The following is a 26,875-nucleotide window of genomic DNA, read 5'->3' on the forward strand; positions in this document are numbered from 1 at the left end:
GATCTTAAAAACCAGCACGGCTGGCTTACATTTAAAACTTAGTCAAAAAAAGAAAAAGAAAAAGCACTTACAAAAAGCACAGCTCACAAATTGTAACTCATAAAATGTTTCATCCAGCCCCTTAATACACATTATACTAGAGTGCTTAAAAGTACAAAATGGAGAGAAATACGTTCTTTTGCAAATGGTAGCCTCAGTGTTTCCCAGGGGGATTTGGTCTTGGTCATTGCTGTCTTATAATAACAGCAATCCCTCTGTGGAAAAACTTATTGCTTTAATCAAACTTAATTTCTATGTCTCTTTTTATCTGCCTCTCTCCATCTTTCTGTCTCCCTCTTCATCTCATATTTTATTTGTCCCTGTTTCGCTCCACCTCTCTCTCTCTCTCTAACTATCATGTATGTATTTGCTTGCCAAGCTCAGCCTCACACAGCTGGAGGGAGTGTTTCCCCTGTGATAGTTAAGCCAGGTCAAAACCATTTACTCAGTGATGGCTGGATTTTTGCTGCGTATCAGGTGAAGGACATGAAACACTTTACCTATTTTGTATACTTGTACCTTCACTTTACGTACCAGGAGAAGAGTTACTCCTGCAGGAGGATGAATGCAGCCATCAAAACGAAATTTTGTGCAGATATCTTTCCCTGCATTGCAGTTTTTTTTTGTTTTTTTGTTTGCAACATGTCTTCCTGCATGCTCTCTGACCGCTGCAGGTAGTGAGTGCGTGTTTAACCGCCTGCTAGAGCACATGACTCAACGTCAGTGACACGGAGTATGAATGCGCGTTTTGTCCAGTTTGCCGTTTCATAAGAGAGAGCTGAAGGTAGCAGAGAGAACATGTAGGGACAGAAACAGCTCATGACAAAATCTGGTGTTATTTAGTTAGGCTAGTGAAGATACTTACTTTGAACACAATTACTATGTGTTGTGATCTTCTTAGGGGGATCACAGCACCCGCCTTACCCTTTAGATAATGATCAGCTGTAGCATAAGCTTGGTAACTAGGTATATAAAGTTTTAAATCCCACTGGTTCTCAAGCTTGGAACAGGAGCATCATTAGGTACAGTATCATGTCACTCCCAGATCCAGTTTTATTTTAGTTTGGAAATACTGGGAACATCATTTATTGCCACTGAATTTCTCCCTTACTGGGAGTTCTTGTAATTTTCTCCACTCCACTTTTCCTTCTGAGTTTCTACTTCCTACTGACTGAGTTACTTATTTATATTTACCATACAAATCAGGCTTAGCTTGATAAAAAATCATCAAACTACTATTAAGGTACCACTATAGGCAGCCCAGCAGTTTGAGAACCATGGGTCTGTTGTATGACCTGCTAAGTTGTTCTTCCATTCTCATTTTCTAACTTCATCCTTCTCCTGTTTTTTTTTACGACCCTTTTGAGCCATATGCAATATGCTGTTCCCACTAGGCGCTCTCATCTCACACTGTATTATGAAAGATTCACCACAGCTCACATCCGAGTCTCTAAGCACAACAACAAACAAGGAGAGGAAGGGATTTCAACAAACTGATGAAAAGAAGATCTGATCAGGAGCAGAGAACGAAGGAAGGAACTCTTATATTAAGAGATGGAAGCTCTTGACATCTGTAGCTTAGGATTTTTCACCACTTTAGTCCAGTTAAGTCTTGAAGAATATGACTCTCTGGAATCCATGCAGCAAGCAGTGAAGTTTTCTGACCTTGTTTAGGGCACCTATACTCCTAGAGGAGGCGTCGGTGAAGAGCTTGCTGTGCAGAAGCATGACTCTGGCGATGAGGTAGAGGCGCAGGAACATGGGCACGCTCAGCACCATGTCCAGGTCTGCCTCGGCCTGCGAAGGCGCATACGAGAAGGCCAGCCGCGCCCGCCACTGGAACTTAAAGTCCCCAGGCACAGGATGCACGGCAGACACCAGCAGCTCCAGGGCTATTAGCAGAACCCTCTCCATAGTCATGGCGATGCGCCAGTCGTCCGCCCCGTTGTCTATGACGAACAGCTGTGGGGGACAGTAAGGACACGGCGAGAGTCAAGTCAGTAAAAAAGAATGAGACGTCTTTTAATAGCTCTATGGGAAAAAAAAAAAAAACTTTATGATGAACCTCTTTTGGCAGAGTCCCCTCATCACTACAGCAGACTGATTTGATGATTATAGATACCAGCAGCAAATCAGAGTAAATGTCTTTCCTGCGATGTAAAACAAAATCCATTTAATCAGCAGTTAGGCCTCCTTGCAGTCCTCTGGTTCGTTTTCATATAACCTGCAAGGCTCGTCTTTCTAAAATTAAACCAGAGATGCTGAGTCATGTGGAGTACCGGCACTAATGCAAAATAGGATTGTAATCACTGAATTACTGCTATTTCTTTGTTTTACACAGGAAGGGCATTGTTTTATGATTCCATGTAATTCTGCAGGCTATGAGTGGAAATACAGGGTAAAAGGGGGTCGAGGAGGCCAAACATCCACTTTAGGAAAAAAACCTGGAGTCAGAGAATCCGTCACCTTATGTTAAAATGAAAAAGAAAAAGTATTTTCTGTTCCCTCCATATATGGTCAATGCATCAATGCACTGTATTGTATGATGTTTAAAGGCTTAAAAATTGTTGAAAACTGTGAGTGAAGAACCGAGGACTGCTTGCTGAATGTGCAGGTAATTGCAGAAAAGATGATAAATTAAATTTGCACATATTTACTATCCATTTGTTACGACCAGAACGCAACATTTCCCAGTTTGTCTGTAAAACTACAGTTGCACTTTGTAAACATCAGAAGAAATAACCTCTTCTTAGGCAGCCTGGGGTTGACAAAAGACCTGCGAATTTATGTTTGTCTACTGGTCACCTGAAAAATGACGAAAACCTGGACATTTTCATCAGTCAATGAAAACTCACAAGATGTCCAGGATGGAATGAGAAAAGTGGACTTGTTCGAGGAAAAGAGGATGTTTGATCACCCAAACTTGTTTATACGCTGCACATACAGGAATTCAAACACACAAAAGAGATTTCTTAAAGCAATTTTTCAATGTTATTTTAACGTGAATTCTTCTGCCAGAACACCAGAAACAATGAGTGAAGAGGAAGTGAAGAATTATTTTAGACCAGAGTAAACTTCCTATGGATGAATGGATCATTTAATTTCTGCAGCAGGAGTTGGTAAGAGCCATTGATCTTGCTGGGCTGATCGATCCTCTCAATCAATTTCTTCTGATGCTTAACTGAGAGTTTAACATACAAAGATGTTATATAAATGAGATAACGCTCCCCCCAAAAAAATCATGTGTGCTTACTATTACCAAAGTTTCTCAATGTCAGAAGAGATTATTATTTTCTTGAGTTTCTGTGCAATGAGAAAAAAAAAAAGTCAGTTGCTAACAGCTCCTTGGATCTGTTTGAAATTGGTGACTTGTTGGTTTTTATAACTACTTCTAACTGTGGCACAGTATTCTTGTTTTACTTACATGGAAGTCAAGAAAGTTTCTCTCAAACCAAGAAACAAGACCTTTGTGGGAACAGTGGCCCTTAATCACAGCCACCGGACTGGAAAGGAGCAGAAAGACGAAGAGAGGAAGACTTGCAGCAAAGGCCCCAATGTCTGGACCTGAACTCTGGACGGCAGCAACAAGGACTAACAACCTTCATCGGCGGTAAAACTGCTCCATAGCAACATCAGGAACGCCCCAAATAACAAGCTATGTCATCGTATGAAGAGGTCTCCTGTATTTTGGTCTGCCTTGTGTCTGTGCATGTTAAATAATAAAGAAGATAAACACATATCCTTATAGAACAAAAACAAACTCAGAAAATATGCGTCTGAGCAACTTGTTAATGAAAATAAGAAGGCTGCTACTGACTTTGAGCTCACACAAACATTCTAAAGCACGGATGCAATGTGGAAAGAGGAACAGAGGGGGATATGTACCTCCCCATTTCCCTTTCAAAAAAGCAGATTTGGTACCCTGCTGTCCAAAAACAATGTTGTGCTATTTTAACGGGATACCATTCGTGCACAAGGACCGAGAGGAAAACGGCTGCTCGAGCTGAAGCCTGTTTTCCTTCAGGGCGCCTAGAAGCTCATCAAATGTTTCTTGCTTAAGTGTGATTGGTCCATCCAGCTGACGCTCCATCTGGTTGTAGAGAGCGTCTGGAATTGTGCACCGGTGTTTCGCTGGTTGTTCAGGAGTCTGTGTTCATCTGCCTGTATGGTGTCAACATGCTCTGGGTCACATCACTCAGATGGATTTTAACATCAGAGCTTTTATTGACATTAACATCTGGTAATTATGCACAGCTAAGTGATAAGACGTCCAAAAAACATAGATGGACATAAGAGACTTCTTTACAAGTCAAAGTTTGAGTCAGTCCAAGTGACACGTTACACCTCGACACTCCGGACCTTCTTCCCCTTATCTTTTAGAAACTCAGATTCTTGTCAGAACTTTTCTTGTACTAGTTTTATTTATTTATTCATTTTATTGGAGGAGCTTTTCAATGAAATTCTGCTCAATATATACATTACAAATGTGCTGTTGAATGACGATAATGCCTGTCTATGACTACATCTGTGTAATTGCTTTATTCCTGCAAAGTGTCTGGGGTTTAAATAAAATGTCCTATTGTTATTGTTAAAACTACCGAGCGGAGCAGAGCAACAACACAGAGATTTTTAAAAAGCTTATTTCCAAAGAGTTACTCTTATTCGGTTTGTTTTCATGTATTGTGTGTTGAGGGGAAAATAGAATAAAACTTTGGATTACAAATGTAATTTTATTCATCTGTATTTTTTATTAATTGCAAAACTGAGGTTTTTTTTTTTAATCCCAGAAGATAACCGTATCATCAAATTGTACCACTGTCCATATGTCATCATGCATCTATATATTTTTGTTAGGTGACGGATAGTAGAGGTGGAGGTAGAAGAGGAGAGTTTTGTATAACAATATTTCATCCATGGGGGCCTCTGAAATAAAAAAAATGTGCTTGTTTTAAAGCAGCATGGGGATGAATTACGTCATAGGCAGATGACAAGTCTATAACTATTGGTGTTTTAAATGCTTAGCAAACTTTGCGGAGTTATTTGCAAGACAATAAAACCTCACCAGCAGAAGAACAAATTACTTAAAACACAACAAATTAAGCATTTCAAAATCATAGAAGTACATTTACTTAAATCCGATGTAGAATAAGCTAATTGCCAAGTACTCAGTGATAATCTTTCCTTTAGCCAAGTAAATCTCTTGGCTCTTTTACTTGACAAATAAATTTGTGTCAAGGGAACATGGTGGATCGCAGCCAGGAGGAAAGCTTTACCCTGCTACTTTTCTTGGAAAACAGATATTAGCTTTATTTTCTTCGGTGTGGGTGAACATCAAGCTTTACTTCTGCAGATGACCCAGATTTGGTGCACATATGTTTCTACCTTCCCTGTAAATTAAAGGCTAATATATTTTGTCTTATCTGCTAAATAAACACAGTCATATGTTTAACACACACTTACATGGCATGCTTGCTCATTACATTTACCACAACTTTCATTTAGACTTTCCCTGCAGGAATAGCTTCAGAGAATATTTCTAGCTCATTGTCGTCCTTCAGAGTGAAATCAAATTTCCGGCTTCACTACAAGCGTTCCTTTAATTGCGGTTTCCCCTCCATGTTTGTGGATATTTCGTGTTCGTAATTGCTGTGGTTACTCTTGATATTGTCACCAAAGCTGCTGTTATAAGGAGGTGGTAAGAGCAGGTTTTCATTGAGGGGGGCCCTCCCTCGAGGAGGAGCTGACAGGAGAGGAGAGAGGGCGGGCGGGTGGGAGTGGGGCTGATGAGCAGAGTGCAGTGGAAGTAGATGAGTGAGGAGTAGAGGAAATAGAGAGATAAAGATAGGTACAAGGGGATATCAGGGAAAGGGAGACATTTTGGTTTGGTTCTGCACTTGGAGGCAAATGAATCACAAAAATCCAAACTAGTTGGACTGAGTCCTATTTCATCCTTTACAAACACTCCATGTCAGATGGGTAAGCATATCACACAACTTTCTGTAATTTAATGGCTGGGGGGGTAGGTGGAAACCAGCATCCAAAGTGGAGTATTTCAAACAAAGCTTTTTTTTTTAGGGATAAACATGAAACTAACGGCTGCTGGTCCTGCTTGCAACTACGTAAAAAAAATAAAAAATCAGTCGGTAGAAGGATATCCCCAAAAGGCATGCTGAGAAAAAAAATAAAAACAAAACATCTAAACAGTAAAGCATGGCGCTGGCAGCATCATGCTGGAGGATGACTACTCCACAAATGGAACTGCAGGGTTTGTGAAGGGGGATGAGATTATAAGCAGCTCCATTTCCCAGTTAGTTGTGATCCAAAACCTTCATGTGCCAGCTAGAAACCTGATGATAAAGAGGAGTTCGTTTTTTAAGAATCAAAGTCAGCCAAATCATAAACAATGAGACGACACATTAATGGTGTCAGCCACGCTCCACAGTGGAGCAACTGGCTGCCTTGTAGCAAGAAGTTTGAAGCAAAAAGATTGAAGAGTTTGAATGCCGACATGGGATCTTTCTGTAGATTTGTTTGTCTTTTAGCTGATCTGTACAAAACATGTTGACACAAATGTTCAACATTTTAGGTTAATCAAAATGTCACAATCGTAAACCACAATGTCTCAAAGATCATTGTTGTGGATGGAAGGGGTAAAGAGCGAGTGGGAGGAGGAGAAACAGAAAGGCTGGGGCACCGCGAGAGAAACGATAAACTCCCCGACTGTAAATCAGCCGGGTTTCCCAGCTGCCGTCCAGCCTGGGCTCATACAATTCCACTTTACCTCATGATTCATCTCAAGGGCTTTGAGGGCCCCGCAAACATTTATTTAGGAAAACAAAACAAGTCCAGCAACAGGTCAAGCATAGCGGCAAGCAGACGTGACGCCTCGTGTGTCCGAGCTGACTGATCGGAGTCATGATGAGGCTGAAGCTTCTTCAACCACCTGTGGATACGAACACTTGCAGAGTTCACCATCTTGCATGTTACACAGCAAAACCTCCGTGTTTTGCTCAGTGTTCTCCTGGTTGCACACACATGTAGCGCAGCCTCAAGCAGGAGTCATTGTGTAAGCCGTCATTTGAACCAAGGGTCAAACGCTGGCTGTATTCCTTAATGACGGCAGAGAGCGTGCATTTGCATGTTTCTGTTTGTGTGTGCCGTACTCTGTGTGCCCGAGAGAGTGTGAGAGACAGAGTGATATAGTGTGTGTGCGTGTGTGTGTGTGTGTGTGTGCAGACCCAACCTCGTCATGGTGACTGTTGCCAAGGCGACAACATCAAAGAGCAGCCAAGCTTAATTAGGATCCCCAGTGAGAAAGAGGGAGTCAAAAAGAGAGAGAAGCGCAAGGAAAAGGTGCGGAAAGCGGAGCGAAAACGGAGAAGTAAGAACAAACGCTGAGGTGTGCGTTTGTGAATGAAGAGGGGACACAACTGACAGGTTGTCTAATACTCATGGTGGAGATTTGCAAAGGTTTGTGTGTGTCTGTGTGTGTGACAGCTCATACCTTGGCAAGGAAGGAATGAATTTGTACTGTCATATTTGAAGATAAAATACTTGCTTCAACTTTTACAAGTACATCTTTTCTTTATTTTTGAAAATAAACGGTTAGACCTTTACAACACAATCCCTGTTGTAGGATGTCTTACTTTGTCATAAGGCTTTGAGCGGATTGAGATGCTTGACAGTAAGACAGTCTGGAAAGTATTGAAAATTGGAGACAGACAAAAAAAAACCCAAAAAACATCTGAACTTCTTGTTTTCATTTTAAAATATCCACATCAATAGAAATCTAATTACTATCCTTGCTGAATTGTTATCACATCTCCCTAAAAGGTGTGGTACATGTGTATTCACCTTGCTTGAGTCAATACTTCATGGAACTGCTCTGCATTTTACCGCAATTAAAGCTGTGAACATCAATTTTCAAGTCTTGCCACAGATTCCCAAATGGATTTAAGTCTGGTGTGTGCATGGCTGTTGTCCTGGGCTTGTGTGTTTTCAGACTCTCACAGGTTTTCTTCCACCACTGACCTGTATTGAACTCCATCCATCTTTTCACGAACTCTGACCAGCTTCCCTGTCTCTGATGAGAAAAAAAAGCATCACCACAGCCTGATGCCGTCACTACCACGTTCTTACACTGTTAGTTTTTAATGGCACAATTTTCCACAAGTAGTTCGTTTTGCAAGTTTCTGCCAAAAAAGTTGACAAAAGCTGACTGGATGCACCTTCTTCCTCTTGTGTGCTGTGACAATCTCTACCTTCGCTCTACTCTTCTATGAAGGCCAGGTTTGTGGAGACTTTAAATGTACTTGCTTGTGTAGTAGAAAAACTGATACGAATGTCTGAATTATTATTTCTACAGACATTTTTGCTTGATTTCCTTTCAGCTCATAGTGAAAGCAAGTGTCTAGGACAAAGTGCAAGAAACTGGTGCAGCCAAAGGTTCACACAATGTGGGTGAAATCACAGAGAACAAAAAAAACGTTCAAGCAGGTGTGGTTAGAACTGTATCTCTATATGCTCAACTGTTTCTCTTTTACGGAGATAGGTTTTTCCTTAGTTCTCCATCTTATGCTTGTGTGTTGTAGGAGCAGGATGTGGTGAAGAGTAAAAAACACTGTGTGCAACTCGTATCGGGCTCTGCTCTGACTAGTTCAGTGGCTTTGAAAGATGTTTGCCTTCGAATAGACCCTTTAAAAGACAAAGATTGATCTTTCTCTAATTTATTGAAACAGTTTCCGCCACATTTGTTTATTTCACGTATATTCACATTCATGCACCATGTTACATGTTTACATGATCATTTCTTTTAAAATAAATAGGCAGAAGTATGAGCTCATTTGACTCTTCTTTCTTTGTAAATGAATTTAAAACCATATTTTATTGGTTCTGTCCCATTTACAACCACCTATTGTTTTGTGTTGGTCTATCCCAATAAGATCCCAGTAAAGTATGTTGACGTTTGTGGTTGTGAAATGTAAATGTTAAAAGTGCACTGCATAAGAAAGTATTATTTATAAAATGTTTTTCTTGTTATTTTGCTTTTGATGCAGAAATACAGGGCATGAGAATATCAAGGTCGAAATGTCAGCAACAATACCAGATTTGTTTTTTTTAGCTAAAAACAGAGGTGGAAGACTTGAGAAACATTTTATCTAAATTTAGTTTCAGATCAACAACACATTTGTTTGTGATTTAGAAATTTACTTATATTCCCATTTCCAAAGTAATGTCTGATACCAAAGTTAGGCTGTTTAATTAAAAGAACAGTTTGAACAGAGTGGGAAATGACAGGTACAAGAGGAAGAGTGGTGCCCTGTTTCATCAGACATTGAGCTGAAACTCCACACTGTCACTAGCAATTCATGATAAGAAGTTTAAAGTAATGTTAAAGGGAAAAGGTTGAGTTGTTTCGAAACAAGATATGTGACAAAAAAAACCCAAAAAACAAAACAAGTTTCTATGCAAAGTGGTTATGCATTAAATTCATACGCAAATACATTTTCACTCTGTGCTTTTCCTTCTCCCAGCATCCTCGGCTCAGTGTTTTTTGTCTTCCACAAAATGACATTCCTCTGAATCAGAAGTGAAGTGAGCCTCCTTCCAGCACCGCTAGAGGAAATGAGTGCTTCACCCTTCCTTCTTCCCTGCATCCTTCCCTCCTGTCCTGTCCTGCCGTAGAGTCACGCGGTTGGTCCTTTCCTGGCGAAATCGCCACGAGGAAGGAATAAATAATTAAATTCCATTAGGAGAGTAATCTGTCAGTGGGAGTGAGTGAGTGCCACTGCCCCTACATGAAGAGGGCAGAGGCAGGGGATGACGGAGGACTGCGTAGCAAAATTAGTCCCCAAATGGTTGCAAATGGTTATTAGTCTTCATCATCTGCTGATGAAAAATAGCATTTTTGCATATGAGCAGGGACTAGAGGAAAATGCTGGGCACATCCTAAAAAACGGCATAAATCTACACATAAAACATTTATGAACCACACAGCTTAAATGCATATTATGCATGTCATTAAAAATGTTCACAGCGATGATGACTAGTGTTAACCCCTAATGTGCATGCATGGAACATACAATCGTACAAACTCTTCTCAAAGTCCCACTAAAGCAGGATCTTTGCCAATCAAAGACTTTTCTACCAAGTCTCACCTTCTTGTTAATTTTCTGCAACCTGTCCAAACAGTCAGCGTGGCAAGGCATCACAAGGACAACACAGGGGCAAAGCAAGTCAACAACAATCCACACATCCAGTCCTGAGGGAAAAAAGGTGCCACTAATTAACCTAAAGAAGATGTTTTTTTTTAAAGATGTTGTTTTTTTTAAACTTTCAAAGAAAGCTGCCGTACCTGGAAAAATCCGCCTTCAAGATCCGAACCAGTGAACTTCCAGCTGTGAGCCAACAGGGCTAATCACCATTAAACTGGCGGGAAGCTTAGCTACCCATTTAAAGCACAGTGAGCATGCTTTGCAGCAGAAATGTGTTTATTAAGTTGGCTACTTCCTGTAACACTGCTTTTTAAATCATATTATACTATGTTACATTTATCTTATCTTTCATAGCAAGTAAAAAACAAAAAAACTAATCCAAAAACCAGTTCCACAGCATGCATGCAACTTTCACAAATTACTTGGGTATTTAAAGCTTTTAGAAAGATAAAAAGCCAGTTTACTTAACAAAACCACTAAAGACTGCGTTTATTTGGCAATAAACGGTGAATATACAACTTTAACACCTATAAGGCACAGCTCATTCTGCTCTGCTTCTTAGAGTCAAAATGTTATAAAAAAATTTATAAGAAGCGACTAAAGCTACAATAACTGAAAGCTGCTTTAGAAAACAGTAAGAAACACAGAATGCATGCTGGTTGCTTTATTTTACTAGAAAGACTGCATTGTTAAGAGAGCTAATTTTTCACTTTATGCAAAAAGTAAACTAGAGGAAAGTAAAAAAGGGTAATTTTTTTAAGTACTCAAAGATGCATAGTGGTGGAGTTGGCAGCAATGTTTCTTTGCAGAACAAAGGCCCTGGAGTTTGAATCCCTGCCTGTTCTCCCTGTTCATTTTCAATTGGCCTCTCTAAATTGTCTTCAGGTACGAGTGTGTGTGCATGATTGTTTGTCCTGTGTATCTTTGTGTTGCCCTGTGATGGACTATTGAGAGTCAACCCCGCCTCTCGTCCATCGACCACTGGAGACTGACCGTACGAGGACAATCAGGTGTAGAAGATAAATAGCTGGATGGTCTGAATTCTTTAAAAGTTAAACGTCGATATAGCAGCTCTAAACGCATCTGGATAAAAACGCAATGAATAACTTGAAAGGAAATATTTTTTAAGTTGTTTGCATTTTTTTCCTGGTTACTTGATCGACTTCTGGTCGCCTAGTTGTTCTAACGGTTGTATTTCTATATACGCAAGTTTTACAAGGAGTTTCAGTCGGTGAAGATGGACTGAGGTTGGATAGCAGCTGAATCAACTTGGACATAAAGAACAAACCCACAGGGGAGGAGAACAGAGATTGCGAAAAGAAGATGTGTCCACTTAATTTTAACAGGCTGTGACATCACAGGGCAGAAGGCCGGGGACAGGAAACAAAACGGGAAGCAAGTAAGACAGAAAGAGGACACAGTAAGGAAAAGAGAGACATCAGCTAGAGAAGAGCAGACAAAATAAAAAAGGAGGAAAAAAATGTGTGAAAATGATCGGCATTAAAAATAAGCTGAGGTGTCTACAGAGGTGAAGGTGTGAAGTCTGACAGGCCACTCTCCACCCACGGCATTTCCCCGTCTGCTCCTGCTGCCTGCTAGAGGAGTCTGCGACCTCTCAGTCTTTCCCTCTCAACAAGCCAGCCAACCATGCGTTAACCTCTAAAGCTTCCTCAGAGGGCCTTCATGTTTCTCATTCCAGATGCCTGAAATCATGAAGCCAGACTTCTAAGTGTGCAAAGCCAACAACAAAGAATATTTTGCATGTGATATCATGTGTACATCCACACATGCAACCAAACACCTTAAAAAAAAAACGGTGTGCATGTGCAAGAAAATTCCATATCCACTTCCCACGGGAGGTAAAGGGGCTAACGCATGCTAAAGGAGATATTTACTAAAGCAGACAGTGACGAAGCATGAAAGGCTAGCACACACACCTTTACCCACACAGAGAGAGAACTCCAGGGAATGTCTGGGTCCCGTAGCATAGAAAGCCCAGAAAGAGGAAGGCAAAATAAGTGGGGCGAACCAAACACACACACACACACACCCTCACGCGCGCACATACACACACGCGCACACCCCCACGCGCGCGCGCACGCACGCACGCACACACACACACCCGGTCTCGACACACAAACCCAGATTCCCACACGGTGAAACATATGAATATTCAAGGAGGATAACACACTTTTCCCTCACTGTAATTGCAGTTGTGAGGGAACACCCCGGTGGCTGTTTCTACGCAAGCATGAGTACAGGAAGCGGGGAAGTGAAGTGAAAAGGAAGTGTTAGAAAGTGTGACAGATGAGGAAAAGATCACAAGTCAGGCGTGTGCGTGTGCTATGCAGGCTTGTTTTCAGGCAGGTCTAAAAACGGCAAGTGGAAGGAAGGGAGTGAAGAGAGTTTTCCACCAGTGGTGTCTGGAGACAAGGAATCTCCTTCACTCAGAGCAGATATGAAAGACATGCTGTAATCCCAAAAATGTCCTGGGGTAAATAAGACACACATGGCATTTGATAAATTGGCGTTTCATGGAAATAAGCAGATGAATTGCTTCTTTCATGTCCAGAGTCAAGATTCTGCTGTGTTCTGCTGTTACATTTTGTCATCCTCTATCATTCGCAGACCGAACCGAGCATGCACGATGCAGACTCTGCAGAGTATGACATCATTAAGTGACTAAGTATAGGCGTCTTCCTCAATGAGAAAAGACATCTCCCTTGCAAGACAACGGCTCACTTTGTTTTCTAATGCCATCTTGCCTTCCTGTGAGTGTCCATGAGTGCCAAGCTGCTGTCTCCTTGATCAATGGAACGCCTCTAAAACTCTCCAAAAGTAACCGAATAACACGAGTCAGTAATGCTTAAAGTGCACTAATGGACTGGAGAAACATCCCTTTCTTGTACACTCTCTTTAAAAGTTTCTATTTGATTAGTTTCAACATCAATTCAATTTTTGCCTTTCAAGTGCAGATTTCTTTCAAGTGCATGAACTACAATGAATCATTTTCCATCAGAGCAGGTTTTTTTTTTCTTTCCTGTTGTTGCTGAGTTTGTTTCCACCTGTGAAGAAAACAAGAGAAGCCTGAGGTCGAGATGGTGGATAAGGGATTCATGCAAAACGCAGCGCTTCAACTCCATGGGCACGTACGTCAGAAGTATGTTTCTCAAATATACAGAGCTATAGAAAAGTGGCTCTTTGGTGTACCTTTAGCAATAATTAAACATTTTGGTTCTAAAAATACTTACACATATCAGACAAAGACTGCATAAAGCTTTTTCAAACAATGATTTCATTTATTAAATAAAGAAAAGTGACCAGTTTGATCTCTTTGAAAAAAAATGGCCAATCTTGTTAGACGATTTACTAACTTTGATTAGTCCATTTTTTTTGGGAAGCTGAGTTCAGTTTACCAAATCACATCTCAGTCTGATTACTGCCAGAACTGTCGAGGCAAAACTTAATTTAACCCGTCTGACAACATGAAGTAGACTAAAAGATCTGGAAAAGCAACACATCACGTCCTGAAACAAACTGGAAACAATTATCTGCAAACGGAGAAAACAAGGAGCAGTAGTGAGCGTCCTCAGGAGTAGAAAACTTCTCCAGAACAGCATCAATGAGCATCTGAAGCACTGCATGCCTCAATTACCTACACATAGGTTAGTGTTCAAGTTTCAAGAAATGAAGAAGCCAGGCAAAAATTGACATCGATGGGAAAGATCACTGCTGACAATAAAGAACAAAAAAGCCTGAGTGATGATCCCCAAGTAGCCCCAGTAAAATCGCTGTTGTTTGAATATGTGTTTTTGGAACAAAAACAGGGGAGATATTATAAGATTTGTTTTCTTCTTTCTGCTCCCTTTCATTTTATTGAGTTGTGTATTTTCTCTATTGTATATAATTGTTTTGCTTTTAATGAAAACGAATAAACAGAAAAAAAAGACAATATGATGTTGGCTGTGTGACGGTCTGGTGCTGCTATGCTGCTTCAGCGCCTGAAGGACTTGTTGTACTCGATGTTCTGGAACAGAAAGTCCTGAAGGCAAAGTTCAGTCAGTCTAACCTTATGCTCAAGCGGGTTAATCAACAGGTCAATGACATAAAACGCTACGACATGTCCAAGCCTAAATCTTCTTTAGATTTTGTGGGGCTACCTTATGTAGTTCATGCTCAAAATATTTCCCATGTTGCTAATAAATAAAAAACAATTCTGCAAAGAAGAGCAACACTGTTCTTCTTTTGTTTGCTTTTGTTTTAGATGCATTTTCTTTGTAAATAACTTTGTTCATGAATTTGTTACACTATGTCCAATAAAGTCAAACTCAAAGTCTTCTACGGCAAAGTAAGAGTGATTGTCAATTATTGCAAACGTTTGATGGCAGCTGTTGCTAATAAAGGGTGGTAAGACCAGATACTAGTTTTCATAGAGTAGCGGTGGATTGTTTTTATTCCTGAATAAATGATGTCATAATTTGAAAGCTGCATTTTGGATTTACTCTGTTTGATATTAAAATCTGTTTGAGGATCTGAAATGAGAGAAGAAAAAAAAATACAGAAGCAGGACATCTGTAGAAGAACAAATGATTCTTCACAGCAAAGCACTTCTCCGGTTTTTCTTTTTCTATTAAATCAAGCCTTTGAACATTGTCTGGTTTTAGGCCTTAAAATTATCTCTCTGATTAGCCGCTTGAATCACAACTGATTCATGATGTTTCACTATTCCGTCAGCTGCCGTCCTAATGGGTTTTGTCTTGATTTACCATTGACTAGACCCATATATTTCCCTTCTCAGTCTCCATTAAGTCTAAACAATCGCAGTCCGTTGGTCTTGTAGTTAACTCAGTCTAATGGAAAGAGGTTGTTCAGATAAGGCCGTGAATCACAACACCCTGACGATGAGTTAATGCTGGTTCCAACCATCACCACTTGAATTCCAACAAATGCACAAATACGGACAATTGCTGAAGCCAAACGAGTCACCGGTGCTGCAGCGGCGCCTCCCAACAGTATGAATGCTAGCAACCATCAAACTTTTTCTTTCAGTACAAAGCGGTTTGCCAAAACAATGACTGAGAAACTCTGCAGAGCTTGAATGTTTCACAACAGAGGTAATCCTAAATGTTTTCACCATTTCAAAGTGAAACATTCAAAGCTTTACTTCACAAAGTGAAGCTGGGTCTTTGATCTTATTCTTTATACAAACTTCTCAGACAAAAGCAAAAATACTTTCAGGAAATTAAGAGGAAGGACTTTAGTCTCAGCAATGACTACAATGTTATGAATTTTGTTCAACTGCATGAATGCGTTGATCGCGGTGCCGATCAGATCAGCTGTGATTTTATGTCTCCCAAACTCTTATCTTTTATCCAGAGAAACATGCGGCAGAATTGTTTTAAGCTAATTTATAAAAACGGCAGGTTATTTGATTGCTGCATTATACATGATGTACGTTAGTGGTTGATTTACAAATCTGGTTTTCCTAATAATCTATTAATTTCACCCTTTCAAGTGCCACTCATTGGGAATGAGTGACTAAATTGGCTGCTGCAGCTCACCTTCTGTCTGTTCGTGTAATGTCACCAGCTAATGCTAACGTGCTAAGTGCAAAGGGATTTGATTGCATTCCGGCTAATTTATCATTGAGTCATATCAAAACAAACTGTAAAAAGGCTAGCATAAGACTATCACTTAATACAGTCTAGCTGTATGAATTGGGTCAAACATAAATGGTAAACCTTTTCAGGTGACCCATTGAAATTGTAGAGATTTTGTTGATAACCTTATATCACAACAGAAACGTAGGTTGGGACAAAGTGTCTGTTGCTGTGAAAACATCAGCATCATTGGTTCGTAAGCTAGTTGGGACACAATGCAAAAACTAATGTCTAATTTCCACAGTACACCATGAAATATGAATTAAAATATGTGCGTTAACTTAATGCACTATGCATACCAAGATACTAAGCAGATACATTTGGACTGAAAAACAGCAGAGAAACACTATTCATATTTTTTTTCCTTTCTCACAATTTCCACATCACTATTTGTGCACTTTAGCATTTTTGCTTTAAGAGCAAGAAAAGTCTATCTAGCAGGCAACACTATATAATTAGCAGGCAGAATATGGCAGAATATTAGTGCATTTAAAATATAATATCTAACCACATAGTACATCCAAAAATTGCATGTTTAACACTGCAATTATAACTGTGATTCAGTCTGTTGTGCAGCTCTAACATACAGGTGTGGATGGTAATAACTTTAAAGCTGTATCAGACTCGGACTCAGTGTCGAGAGATTAATAGTACTAAAGTCATCAAGTCAATATAAGCGACAGAAACTCTTAATCAGAACCGCTTTAGTTCATTTGAAATTCTAACATGTAGCTAAATAGGCTCTGATTTCATTAATGAAACTTAATGAAAGTACTGTGACAAAATTTTTCAATTACCTGAAGATCAGTAAGTAACCACAATCACCAAAGAATACATCTAATATTTGTAACAACAATCAATTATCAACACTGATGATGGGCGGGTGATTAATATGTCAAAATGTTTACGGCAAATTAGATCTTTTACAGTCTCGCCAAGGATTTTATCTACTTTCTTTCCCTTCCTTTTGTCACCATCGACAACAGTCATCCCCTGACATTAAATCCACTAACGCTGCTGTCACACGCAGTAGGTAGCGATAAACAATCGGCAGCCGCTGCTCAACTCTGCAGTAAAAGATGGATGGACTCAAAAATGAGTCATGCAATTCATATTTGTGGTTAAAAGTCTGAATATGTGTACTACTGCGTTGAGCTCAGCTGCAAATAATTTGTAAAGACTTCAGAAAGATACAAAATAGAGCAAAAAAAAAAGGTTAACAGTAACTGCAGGGGCTGAAACAAACACTGTAATACACAGTTATAAATTCAGTTTAGCAGTAAAGTAAGTCTGCATTATTTTATATTTGCCTAATAAACTTGAGTTGAAGCATCAGACCAGTGCTCAATGTCTCAGATGAGAGGTGGAAAATGGCGCCTGGATTAATTCTTTTAACGTATTTGTGTTGTTTTTTTCTTCCTCCTATGAGCACACACTGTTAAATAACTATTGCAACCGAGTTAAACCCACATTTACACAAAAACAATAAATTCAGAATTAGCAGATGATAGTTTAAGAGAAATGACTGCCATCCTTAGTGAATTTGCAGATAATACAGTGCTAGCTACCCTCACAAGTCTGCACAGTTGGTCCAGTGGTTGCTCCCTGTGCATACATAGGATTTTTATCTGGTTCCAACAAAAAATAAATGCAAATTTGACTAAACAAGATTTTTTTTATTTTTTTTATTTGTGAATGACCATCGATTGTGTATTTGCATAGCTAAATGTCCAGGTTGAACTCTTATCCTCTTGTCTACTGACTGATAGTTTTGGCTAAAGGCCCACAGGCACACAAAACAGAATCAGGTGAGTTCAGAGATCATTCATATAATTTCCTACAAAGCTGTTAGAAAAAACAGCTACTGCCTTAATTCAGATTTTAAGCATCAATGTTCTGATGCACAATATCAAAAGATGAAAAAATATTTCAAACGGAAAGAAACAAAGGAAAAGGACATTTCATGTACATGGTAAAGTATGATGTAAGCTAAATGTGTCTAATCATTTTCCACACAAGGCAGAAATTACCCCTAGAAGATTCCCAAGAAGCACCAAGTCTAAGCTGACTGCAGTAGACATTTGTATGAACATTTTTAGGCAGCAGGAACAAGTGAGATTTGATGGCTGCTAACAGTCCAATTTTGTGCTTTCATGTATATTACACAGCAGAGCAGTAGCCACAAATAATCCCCCCGAATGAGCACTTAAAAATATGTAAACTTCTGCAAGAAGACAGTATTCAGATAAGAAGCCAGTAAAGGAGAAAGCAACAAACTGTCTCCATTTAAGTCTGTAGTTACATGCCTCATATATTTATAATTTTTATGCCCAAATGTCCTCAACAGCTTACTAAAATACATATTTTCCACTCTTCACAAGCCCTCTCTGAGATCAGTATGATCTATGGAGGTTCTGCTCAATCTCTGAATTTTGATTCTGTTCTGACTCAAATTATACCTCTGTTTTTTTTATGTTCGGGTTTGGATATAGTATGTAGTAACTCCAAGCAGCAGCAAGTCTTGCTCATCAGCATTTTATTTGATATGCCAGGCTGTAAACAAAAGCAGTTTACAAATTCAAACAAACCTTGTTAGGTTGATTTGAAAAAGGACACAGAGAATAGAAAGCACCATCCTCCTGTACTATATATGTAACCCTGTTCTACTGTTCCTTATTTGTGTTTCGTTTCAACAATATAAGAAAAAAAGAAAGGAGCCTCGGCTTGAAAGAGAAGAAAGAAGCATTTCATCCTGCTGCTTAGCTGATGAAGGTCTGGATTATTCTTTCTATGTCACAACAAAGCTGAAACTTATGGCAGAGGAGCAGAAACCTCTGATTTTATTTTAGAAAATTCTAAAGATTGTGAAGAATCTTCATAATTTGAAGAAGTGTTCTTTCTTCTTTTTTTTTGTAGCAAAGATGGCCTAAAAAAAAAAAAAGCTCAGGAAAACAATCAAGTCGTGACTTCAGTCACAATGAGTTGAAGTTTTCAACCTGTGTGTTGATTGAACATTGTTGGAGATCCAGGGAAGTGCAAGGCAGCTTGATTCTGGTGCACATGTAGATAGATTAACATGTATTGTTAGAACCTGATCAATTCTCAGGTTAATCTTTTTAGATCTCTAACAAGATTAAAACTCCCAGACATTAACGAGAAAAAACCCATTTTTCTTTTGTGATGTTAATAAGACAAACAAAGCCATTGTAGTCAGTGAAGATAGCCATTAACTGCTCACGTGAGGCTTACAACTTTGAGTTTGGGTTACTCCCCACCAGATTACAAGAGCTTAAAGTGTAAAACCTAAAGCCTGGCACGGAGGCAATTAAGTCAGCAAAAGATGCAGAGTGACTCAAAGAGAAAAGAGACACAATCGAGCTACTTTCATGGTCTTTTACTTCTTTATGACACAGGAGTAAAAAAAGAAAGAGAGTGAGAGAAATTCATACGAGTGTTAAAGTACAACAGGGGCAAAGAAGAGGAGCAAGTGAGAAGCTGAATGCCGCGTAACGAGGGAGTAGAGCAGTCTGGAGAAAAGGATGTGGGACTCTACAACAAAATTGAATTGAAGCCCGTTGGAGGAAAAGAGAGAAGAAATCTAATCTGATAATGTCGGAGGAGCAGCAGGCGAAAGAAAGAGGGAAGAAAGACGGAGAAGCATACTTCTTGTGGTAAACAAACCGTACCGAGATAAAAGACGTGAGAAGAGGGAAACCAGAAAGGAGTTTAGAGGGAGAAGTGAGAGAGTGAGAGAGGAAATGTAAATGCCAGCCAAACTCGATAACATCATTCAGATCCCAGCAACTGCTAAATGAATGTCTCATAAAAATACATACATGCGGTTTGTGTGTAATATCCTGCAGGTCGGGGGTCAAAATGCTCAACGGAGTCTGTCCGATCTCTGAGCGAGATATTTACTGAATAATGCCTTTCATTTTGTATGACAATGTTTCTCACAATGTGCATCATTTTATGCCTAACAAATCCAACAATAACCCATGCAACACACGCACACACACACACGCACACACACGCACACACACACACACACACACACGCACACACACGCACACACGCTGTTCAGCCATGAAGGTAAACAAGGGTGGAGTCAGGAGGGCAGGTGCACAAATGTAATAAAAAATGCATTGGTCTGAGGTGGTCTTCTGGGATGAATACAGTTTTAAATTTGCAAAGAAGTAATGAATAAATCTCAGGGACACCCCACTCTGTCACCGTCAGGAAGCAGCTGCAGCATGTAATTACGTAGCTTTTCTATAGCTGTGATTATGAGAGGGTTGAGAAAAAAACAAAACAATATGGTGAAGTAATACGCATTATGATTTTGATATGGTGTAGCTTTCAATTACAGTGAGCAAAAGAAGTGGATTAAAATTGTTACACCTCATTGAGTACCGATTGCCCTTAAAGACCTTTTAAACTAAAGGAAAAGCCTTTAAAGTAGAAGTTATTTCAGTTCACGTTTGAAGTAGCACTAAGGTAGTAAGCAGAAGTTTGCAATGCATGTACAACAAAGTGTTTAATACTGTTTTGAAGATTTAGGCTAGGTTTTTTTCCCATAAAAGTATTTGTTTTTTTCTCTCCACCCATTTTCTATGAATGCATCAGTGGGTGAAAGACAGTTCATCAAACCACAGGAGATCAAGCCAGTTCATCACAGGGTCAATGCAAACCAAAAACACCAGAGACAGAAACAGAGTGAACCAAATTGCCGTTTCGTAGCTTCTGCTAACCACGAGCTTTTCAAATAAGTTTTGGAAATATTAGAGCACAACATTTGTAAAAGTTGATTGATTAAGTCACAAAAGATATTTTATTTATTCATAAAAAAAGCACAATTTTGTGACAAAATGTTTTAAATTTGTAATGTCTAAACGAATACAAAATAAATAAAAGTTTGCATTACAACAGTTAGACAGTTGTTAGGAAGCAAAACCGAAAACACTCCGAATGCAAACATTTCAGGATAGTATTTAAAGGCAATAATACGATGTTGCTTTTTATTGTTTAATGGACTCAATTTTTTAAACCTGTATTATCAACAATACACTTATGACATTATTAAAGCATATAATTCATTTAAACCCAGCAGTTTTAGTGAGAAAATCTTCTTAATACCGGAATTTGTAAAAAAAAAAAAAAAGAAAAACAAGCAGCCAAAGCTAGAGCCGTAAACAAGAATTACCCTGTCGAGCTGTTATCTGCTGTTGTGTAGAAATGTGCACATATTATCACCTTCCTCACTCAAACGATTATCCAAAGTGATTTTAGGCTAAATCCCAACATCACCTCCCCCAACCTGCAGGGATTCCCACCTCTACGTTGGCAGCGTCCTCCCAAAGTCCTACCTTTATTTAATCAAAAGGAATTACTTATTGAGTAGATTAACAAAAGAACATTTTATATCTCTCTTCCCAGCTCAACATGCTCCCAATCTCCTGCCGGCACTAGCATCCCCATCACGTGCAGCAACCGCAGCAGGCGTGGCTGGGCAACGGACGCTTTGTGTTAAAGTGACTTCAAACTTTATGAGCAGAAAAATATTAGATATATTTTTAATTAATGAATTTCAGGCAGTTATTTTGTGTCGATGAGCAACAGCTGTAAACACTAGGATGGTTTGTCTGTTCATTAGTTTAATAACAATGACTGTGATTTTTAACCTCCAGATTAATCACAAACATTTTAACTGATGAGTTCAGTTAAAATGTTCAAATGAACTTTGTACATGAAGACCTTATTTATAGATTTCTGGATGAAGTCAGAGGACTGGAGCAACCGGTGACAGACAAATCCTTTTTTATTAAACTTGCTTGCATCTTTGAAGCACAAGAAATTGCTTCTTTTTTATTTTGCCTGCGATTTTTCATTTGCTACCCTGAGGGGCTTTAACGTTGACATCACCGGATGATAAGTGTCTTAATTTTACAAAACACCTTAACTTGATGAACTTAATTACTTTTCCTGCTTCAAGAAATAAGGAGTCGTTCACAAGAGTAAGGAAAGTAAATAATCTGAATTTGAGGTGTAACAGGAGACCGTCGCATGTACGTACAGATACCCGGAGATTTATAAAACATAGCAACCTAGTGTGAGACTTTTATTTTCAATAAGTTGTCTTAACTTAGAACATTTGCTTAGTAGGAAATATGTGAATTGCAATCAATGTCACTATTGTGAGATTTTCCAATTATTGGAATATTTTGTAATATCGCGCAGCCCTCGCTAACACTATACTATATCAATTTGTTTTTCCTTCTGGTATTTTTGGTTTCAATTATTTTCTGATTTGCTAAGGCTAATGTAAGCGTACTTTCTGGGCTTTTATGTGACTTGTTGAAAGTGTGGCATGTTTTCTTTGCAGATTGATCACGTGAAGAAAAAACTTGAGAGAGTTATTTTCCTGCGTCATAAAATATCCACTTTGCTTGGAATATTATTAATGACTTTTATAACAGTGGGCCATGCTGGGACGGTTTCTTCCACACTTCTCTTGGTTAAACCTCAGCTGATTGTGCCCTAAAAATTAGGACTGAACAAAGTTAATTCTGGATCAAGATCAAGAATAATTGTCCAATACCCATTTTTAGGGACACCTACAAGCGAGAAGAAATAAAGGGAAAATAGTCGGAGCACTGAAATATTATGTAGTTCTGCAGATTAGCAAGGCACCACGGTCTACCTGCAGGGAATAATAACCACTCTGGGGACCCTCACTGGATCCCATGAGGCTCCCGTATTAGTCAATAAATTGTCTATGTGCATCAGCTGGAAATGGTTTCAGATGGAAACCCCAGCTAAATGACTGTGGTAGCATTGTATCAGTGAAATGACAAACATCACAATAAATATAATGAAGCATGAAAGCATTTCTGATTGATTCTTTCAGCCTTACAAGAGGTGAAGGTTGTGTGTGATGTGTGTGTCTTATTAGTTTCTGTGTGTTAAATTGTGCTCTCTGTGGATACGTTGAATGGCAGTTTTATTATCGGCTCCACGTGTATTTAACGTACAGTGTGTGTCTATTTGCTGCAAGGCAATGGAGCCAGCTTTGTCGATCCCACCAAGACTCTCATTAATGTCATTAATTGGGTGGCGTCGACACACACCTGGGTACTCGGGTCTATGATGTGAACAATGTGGACACGGCTCAGATGAGCCTCAGATGGGCTTTGTATTTAAAATATTTTTTTTTTTTACAAAGCAAAATAACTACTGAAAAATCAGTAACGAGCAGCAGTAAACCTGTCCTGGACCAGAGCAAAAACTCACTTCTTTCTGGGTTGATGGTGAACTTTAAGAGATTAACATCTATAAATATTCAAAACGATGAATTCTTTTAACAATCCCAGAAAATATCAAGTGTTATTTTGCAATTGCAAGTAATGTTCCCCACCTTTGGCGTCAGTCTAAGAGAGGTTTCCAGTCTTTTGTCCAAAATCCAATTCAGTTTTTCAGTTTTCAAGACAAGTACAAGACAAGTTTCCAGTTTTTTTTATTTTTTTTTATCTCAAGTTCAATTGTAGGCATAAGACTCTGGTCTGCTGTTCCTCTGTCAAGACTAAAAGACTTTTATCCAAACTCAAATCCACTTCTCCAGTATTTTACCTCAAATCCAAATTGTTTGCCCCAACTGTTGATCAAGTTTGAAGCATTTTGCACAAAATCCATGTCAGGTTTGAGGTATTTTGCCCAAGGTACAATTCAACATATTTTATCCCAAGTCCAAATTAATTCTGAGGAATTTTATCTGGAGTCCAAATCAAGGGTCCCGTCTTATATACTGAGATCAAGAAAAAGCTCCAGTCCTCTCTTTCAAGTCCAAGTCAAGGTTCTACTTTTTGATCCCAAGTCCAAATCAAGCTTTCTGTCTTTCATATCAACTTCAAAGTAAGTCTTAAATCTTTTATCTCAAGCGCAAATCGTGTCTAATGGTTTCATCCTGGCGAACTTTCGCTTGTTGGATGCGTGTCATCTACTCCGCCTGTAGCACTGCACTGCCGTAAGCTACAAATTTAAATAGTGGTTTTGCTCTAATATTAGTAATCCTATATTCATCACACAACGTAGCATTTAACATTTGTCTTTCTTTTCAAATTCTTTTGAAAATATGTGTGCTGTTCATCCAAAGAGACTTCTGTAAACTGCATTTTGCATATTCATAACATGCAGTCTTTACCTCATCAGTAAAGCAAATCCGGATTTATGTACAAACAAAGTAGCAGATATTCATTAACACATGTTAATGTAAATTCTGCATCAGTGGGATGGAAAATGCTTTTATTTTGATTACCAGAAGTCTCAGGTTATTAGAGGGGAAGCCCATATCTCGAGTCTTTGTTTTGTGTGAGACACGTTCCCATATGTGCCAATTTTCAACTAAAACGTTGATGCTTCACGTTTGTCTCATTACTGAGGTCTAGTCAAGATATAACAATAAAAACAGTAAAATCAAATATCTGTAAGAAATGTCATTGTCTCTCATCCTCCTACCAGTTCTTTTCAACCTGCCAGTTATGTAATCAATCCTGGAAAAATCGTGCTATATTGCTACATTCATATCTGTACAAGCCAGTTTGAAGTCAACCAAGTATCGCAGTGATGCATCCAAATTAAGCAGCATCTGATCATAAACTGCTTTTTGTGTAGACTTTTCATGTACCACTTTGCAGCAATGTGTCATGCTGCTAAATTTATGGGCACAAACACTGGCTTAGATAGGAAAAAAAAATGTTTGCAAAAACATACAATTGGACACGGAGAGAAATAATGCCTGAAAGGCATGGACATTTTTTGCACTTGCTTTAAATTTGGACAATATTTATTGGGTAAAGTTAAATTTCCTCCGAAAATAAAATGTGTTAGGTTTTGCAGTCTCTGTGGCTCTGATGCTGGAAGGAATTTGCAGGAAGCAAAGAGGGGAAGAGATAAAATGAGCTTTTTCCATCCTTGTGTTGCCCAATGTTATTCGTTTTCATTTTCTTTCTTTCCTTTTTCTTTTATCTACCATAAATTACATAGCTGGGTTTTATTTCATGCATTTTTAGTTGCATTGTCCCTGCAAAAAAAAAAGCAAAAAACAAATGTCTCTTCAAGCACTGAAGCATAAGGAGAGTACGATACATATTCCTTTATGTTTTTTAAAAGGTTTTTTTTTTTTTTTTTGCAGCTTTCAGAGGTAGAAAAAGAATTAGTTTCATTAAAAAAATTTTCAGCGCTACTTGCTAATGGAACAGAGTTACTTAAAGCAGACTCCCTCACAAGTTGATTATTGCGCTCACACTGCCACACTGCTAATGCATGCAGCACAGTCGACTCCTCGGTTAAAGTAAAGTTGCTTACATTTGGAGTCAGTTTAATTTATGGCTGGACAGAATAACAGAGAGAGTCTGATAAGGAAACACTTCTCTAAGCTAAAATGATAATTCTCTTTTATGAGGTTCTTGCAACGACCGAAAGAGAGTAACAACCCTTCTGAAATACTGTCACTGATTTAACACCAGACACAAGCTTTTTAACAACAACTACTGTGAAACCTGATCGGTGTTTATCTGACTGGTTTAATCTATGCTCATGAATAAGTATCATCTTCATAGCAAAAGAAATTTACGCTGTCACTGAGTGACCATTTGCACAGATTTAATCTATTTCAGGAGTCAATTAGTTACACTGGCTGCTATGTTTGTATGCTGATTGGAGACATCTTAGAATGCAATCATCATCGCTCTGTATTGACTCTATTAAACTGGAGTGAAATTAGAATTTAATTGAAACTATATGTCATTGTTTCCCAATCCTGGTGCCGAGGGCGCACCGCATTGAGAGGAAAATGTTGCAGCGGTAGTTAGTCAAGAGGTTTTGTAACAATTGGTTTAATTGTGCAATAATTTAAAGCAGCTATTGTTAAGCAAGGGAGCCAGTTCAAAACCTGGAGAACTGGCTGCCTTCTGGACTGGGATTGGGAAACACAACTGAATCTGAACTTAAATCTGTTGTGAATTCAAATAGAAATATCCCACTTAGTTGGACAGAGATTGGAACCAGATGGTTTTTCTTTGATTGGCTCTGATCTGTGATCTCCTCACTAAACAATGAAAAATCTTCAGTAAAACAAGATGTCCTCATTGTAAAATTAAAACTAATATCCTCATTATATGTTGTGTCTCTGCCATATGTCTCAGTAGTGAATGAGGATAAGCTGCCTTCGTACACATTTATGAATGTATTTCCATGAATAATGAGATAATCAGCTAAGATAAATGATCATGAATTATTATTTTTGGTTGAAAGAAATTCCATGATACATAACTCGTACACAAGCATACGGCCACTTCAACTGTGACAGATTCTACGGAAATATTCCTATAATGACCCAATATTAGCATTACTTAACCTCATGTGACAAGATGTGAGTTCCACACCGTTGATCGCAATGCCCATGCACTATTCAGAACAAGGCTGCTTTAAAAGCAGAACACATTCATTTCCTCATTTTAGGACATTTTTACATAGAAAGATGGATTTATGTTGGATTTAAATTTACCACATCCCTCAAAATACTACCAACAAATCCTTTTTTATGTGTTACAGCTTGCAGAAAAGCATAAAATCAGTCAAATCTGGATTGGTACATCAGAACTCAAAGGACATCAGAAATGGTCACAACCAGGAAAAGTGAAAGTGAATACAAAGCTAAAATGTCTTAGAGTAACAAGGACTTTATCACAGTTGATTAATAGTGGAAGTAAACAGCTTTACTGTGTAGTTCTAAAATAAGATGATATTTGTTGTAATTTTGTGTAATACTAATACATTTGTAGAAATTAATCAAATCTGCTTGTTTGGCACATGGCAAAGATCATCGTTTAGGTTTGACTTCTTTTCAGCTGCGCATTGTTTAGAGCTCATCAACAGACGGCGTAATTATAATCACTGCAAACTCCC

The 26,875-nt window shown here is 38.8% G+C and overlaps 1 protein-coding gene across 2 annotated transcripts in view; it reads right to left on the minus strand.

Annotated features, from left to right (window-relative positions):
• kcnn3 (potassium intermediate/small conductance calcium-activated channel, subfamily N, member 3) overlaps positions 1–26,875 on the minus strand; it is an 82,871-nt gene that overhangs the window by 32,494 nt on the left and 23,502 nt on the right. For both annotated transcript variants that reach the window (XM_017309640.2, XM_008431748.3), the window contains exon 4: positions 1,705–2,001. In XM_017309640.2, the coding sequence (XP_017165129.2) occupies positions 1,705–2,001 (297 nt within the window). The remainder of the gene's footprint in view (positions 1–1,704; positions 2,002–26,875) is intronic.

Source organism: Poecilia reticulata, chromosome 16, assembly GCF_904066995.2.
Source record: "Poecilia reticulata chromosome 16, P_reticulata-male-v2, whole genome shotgun sequence".
Lineage (NCBI taxonomy): Eukaryota > Metazoa > Chordata > Actinopteri > Cyprinodontiformes > Poeciliidae > Poecilia > Poecilia reticulata.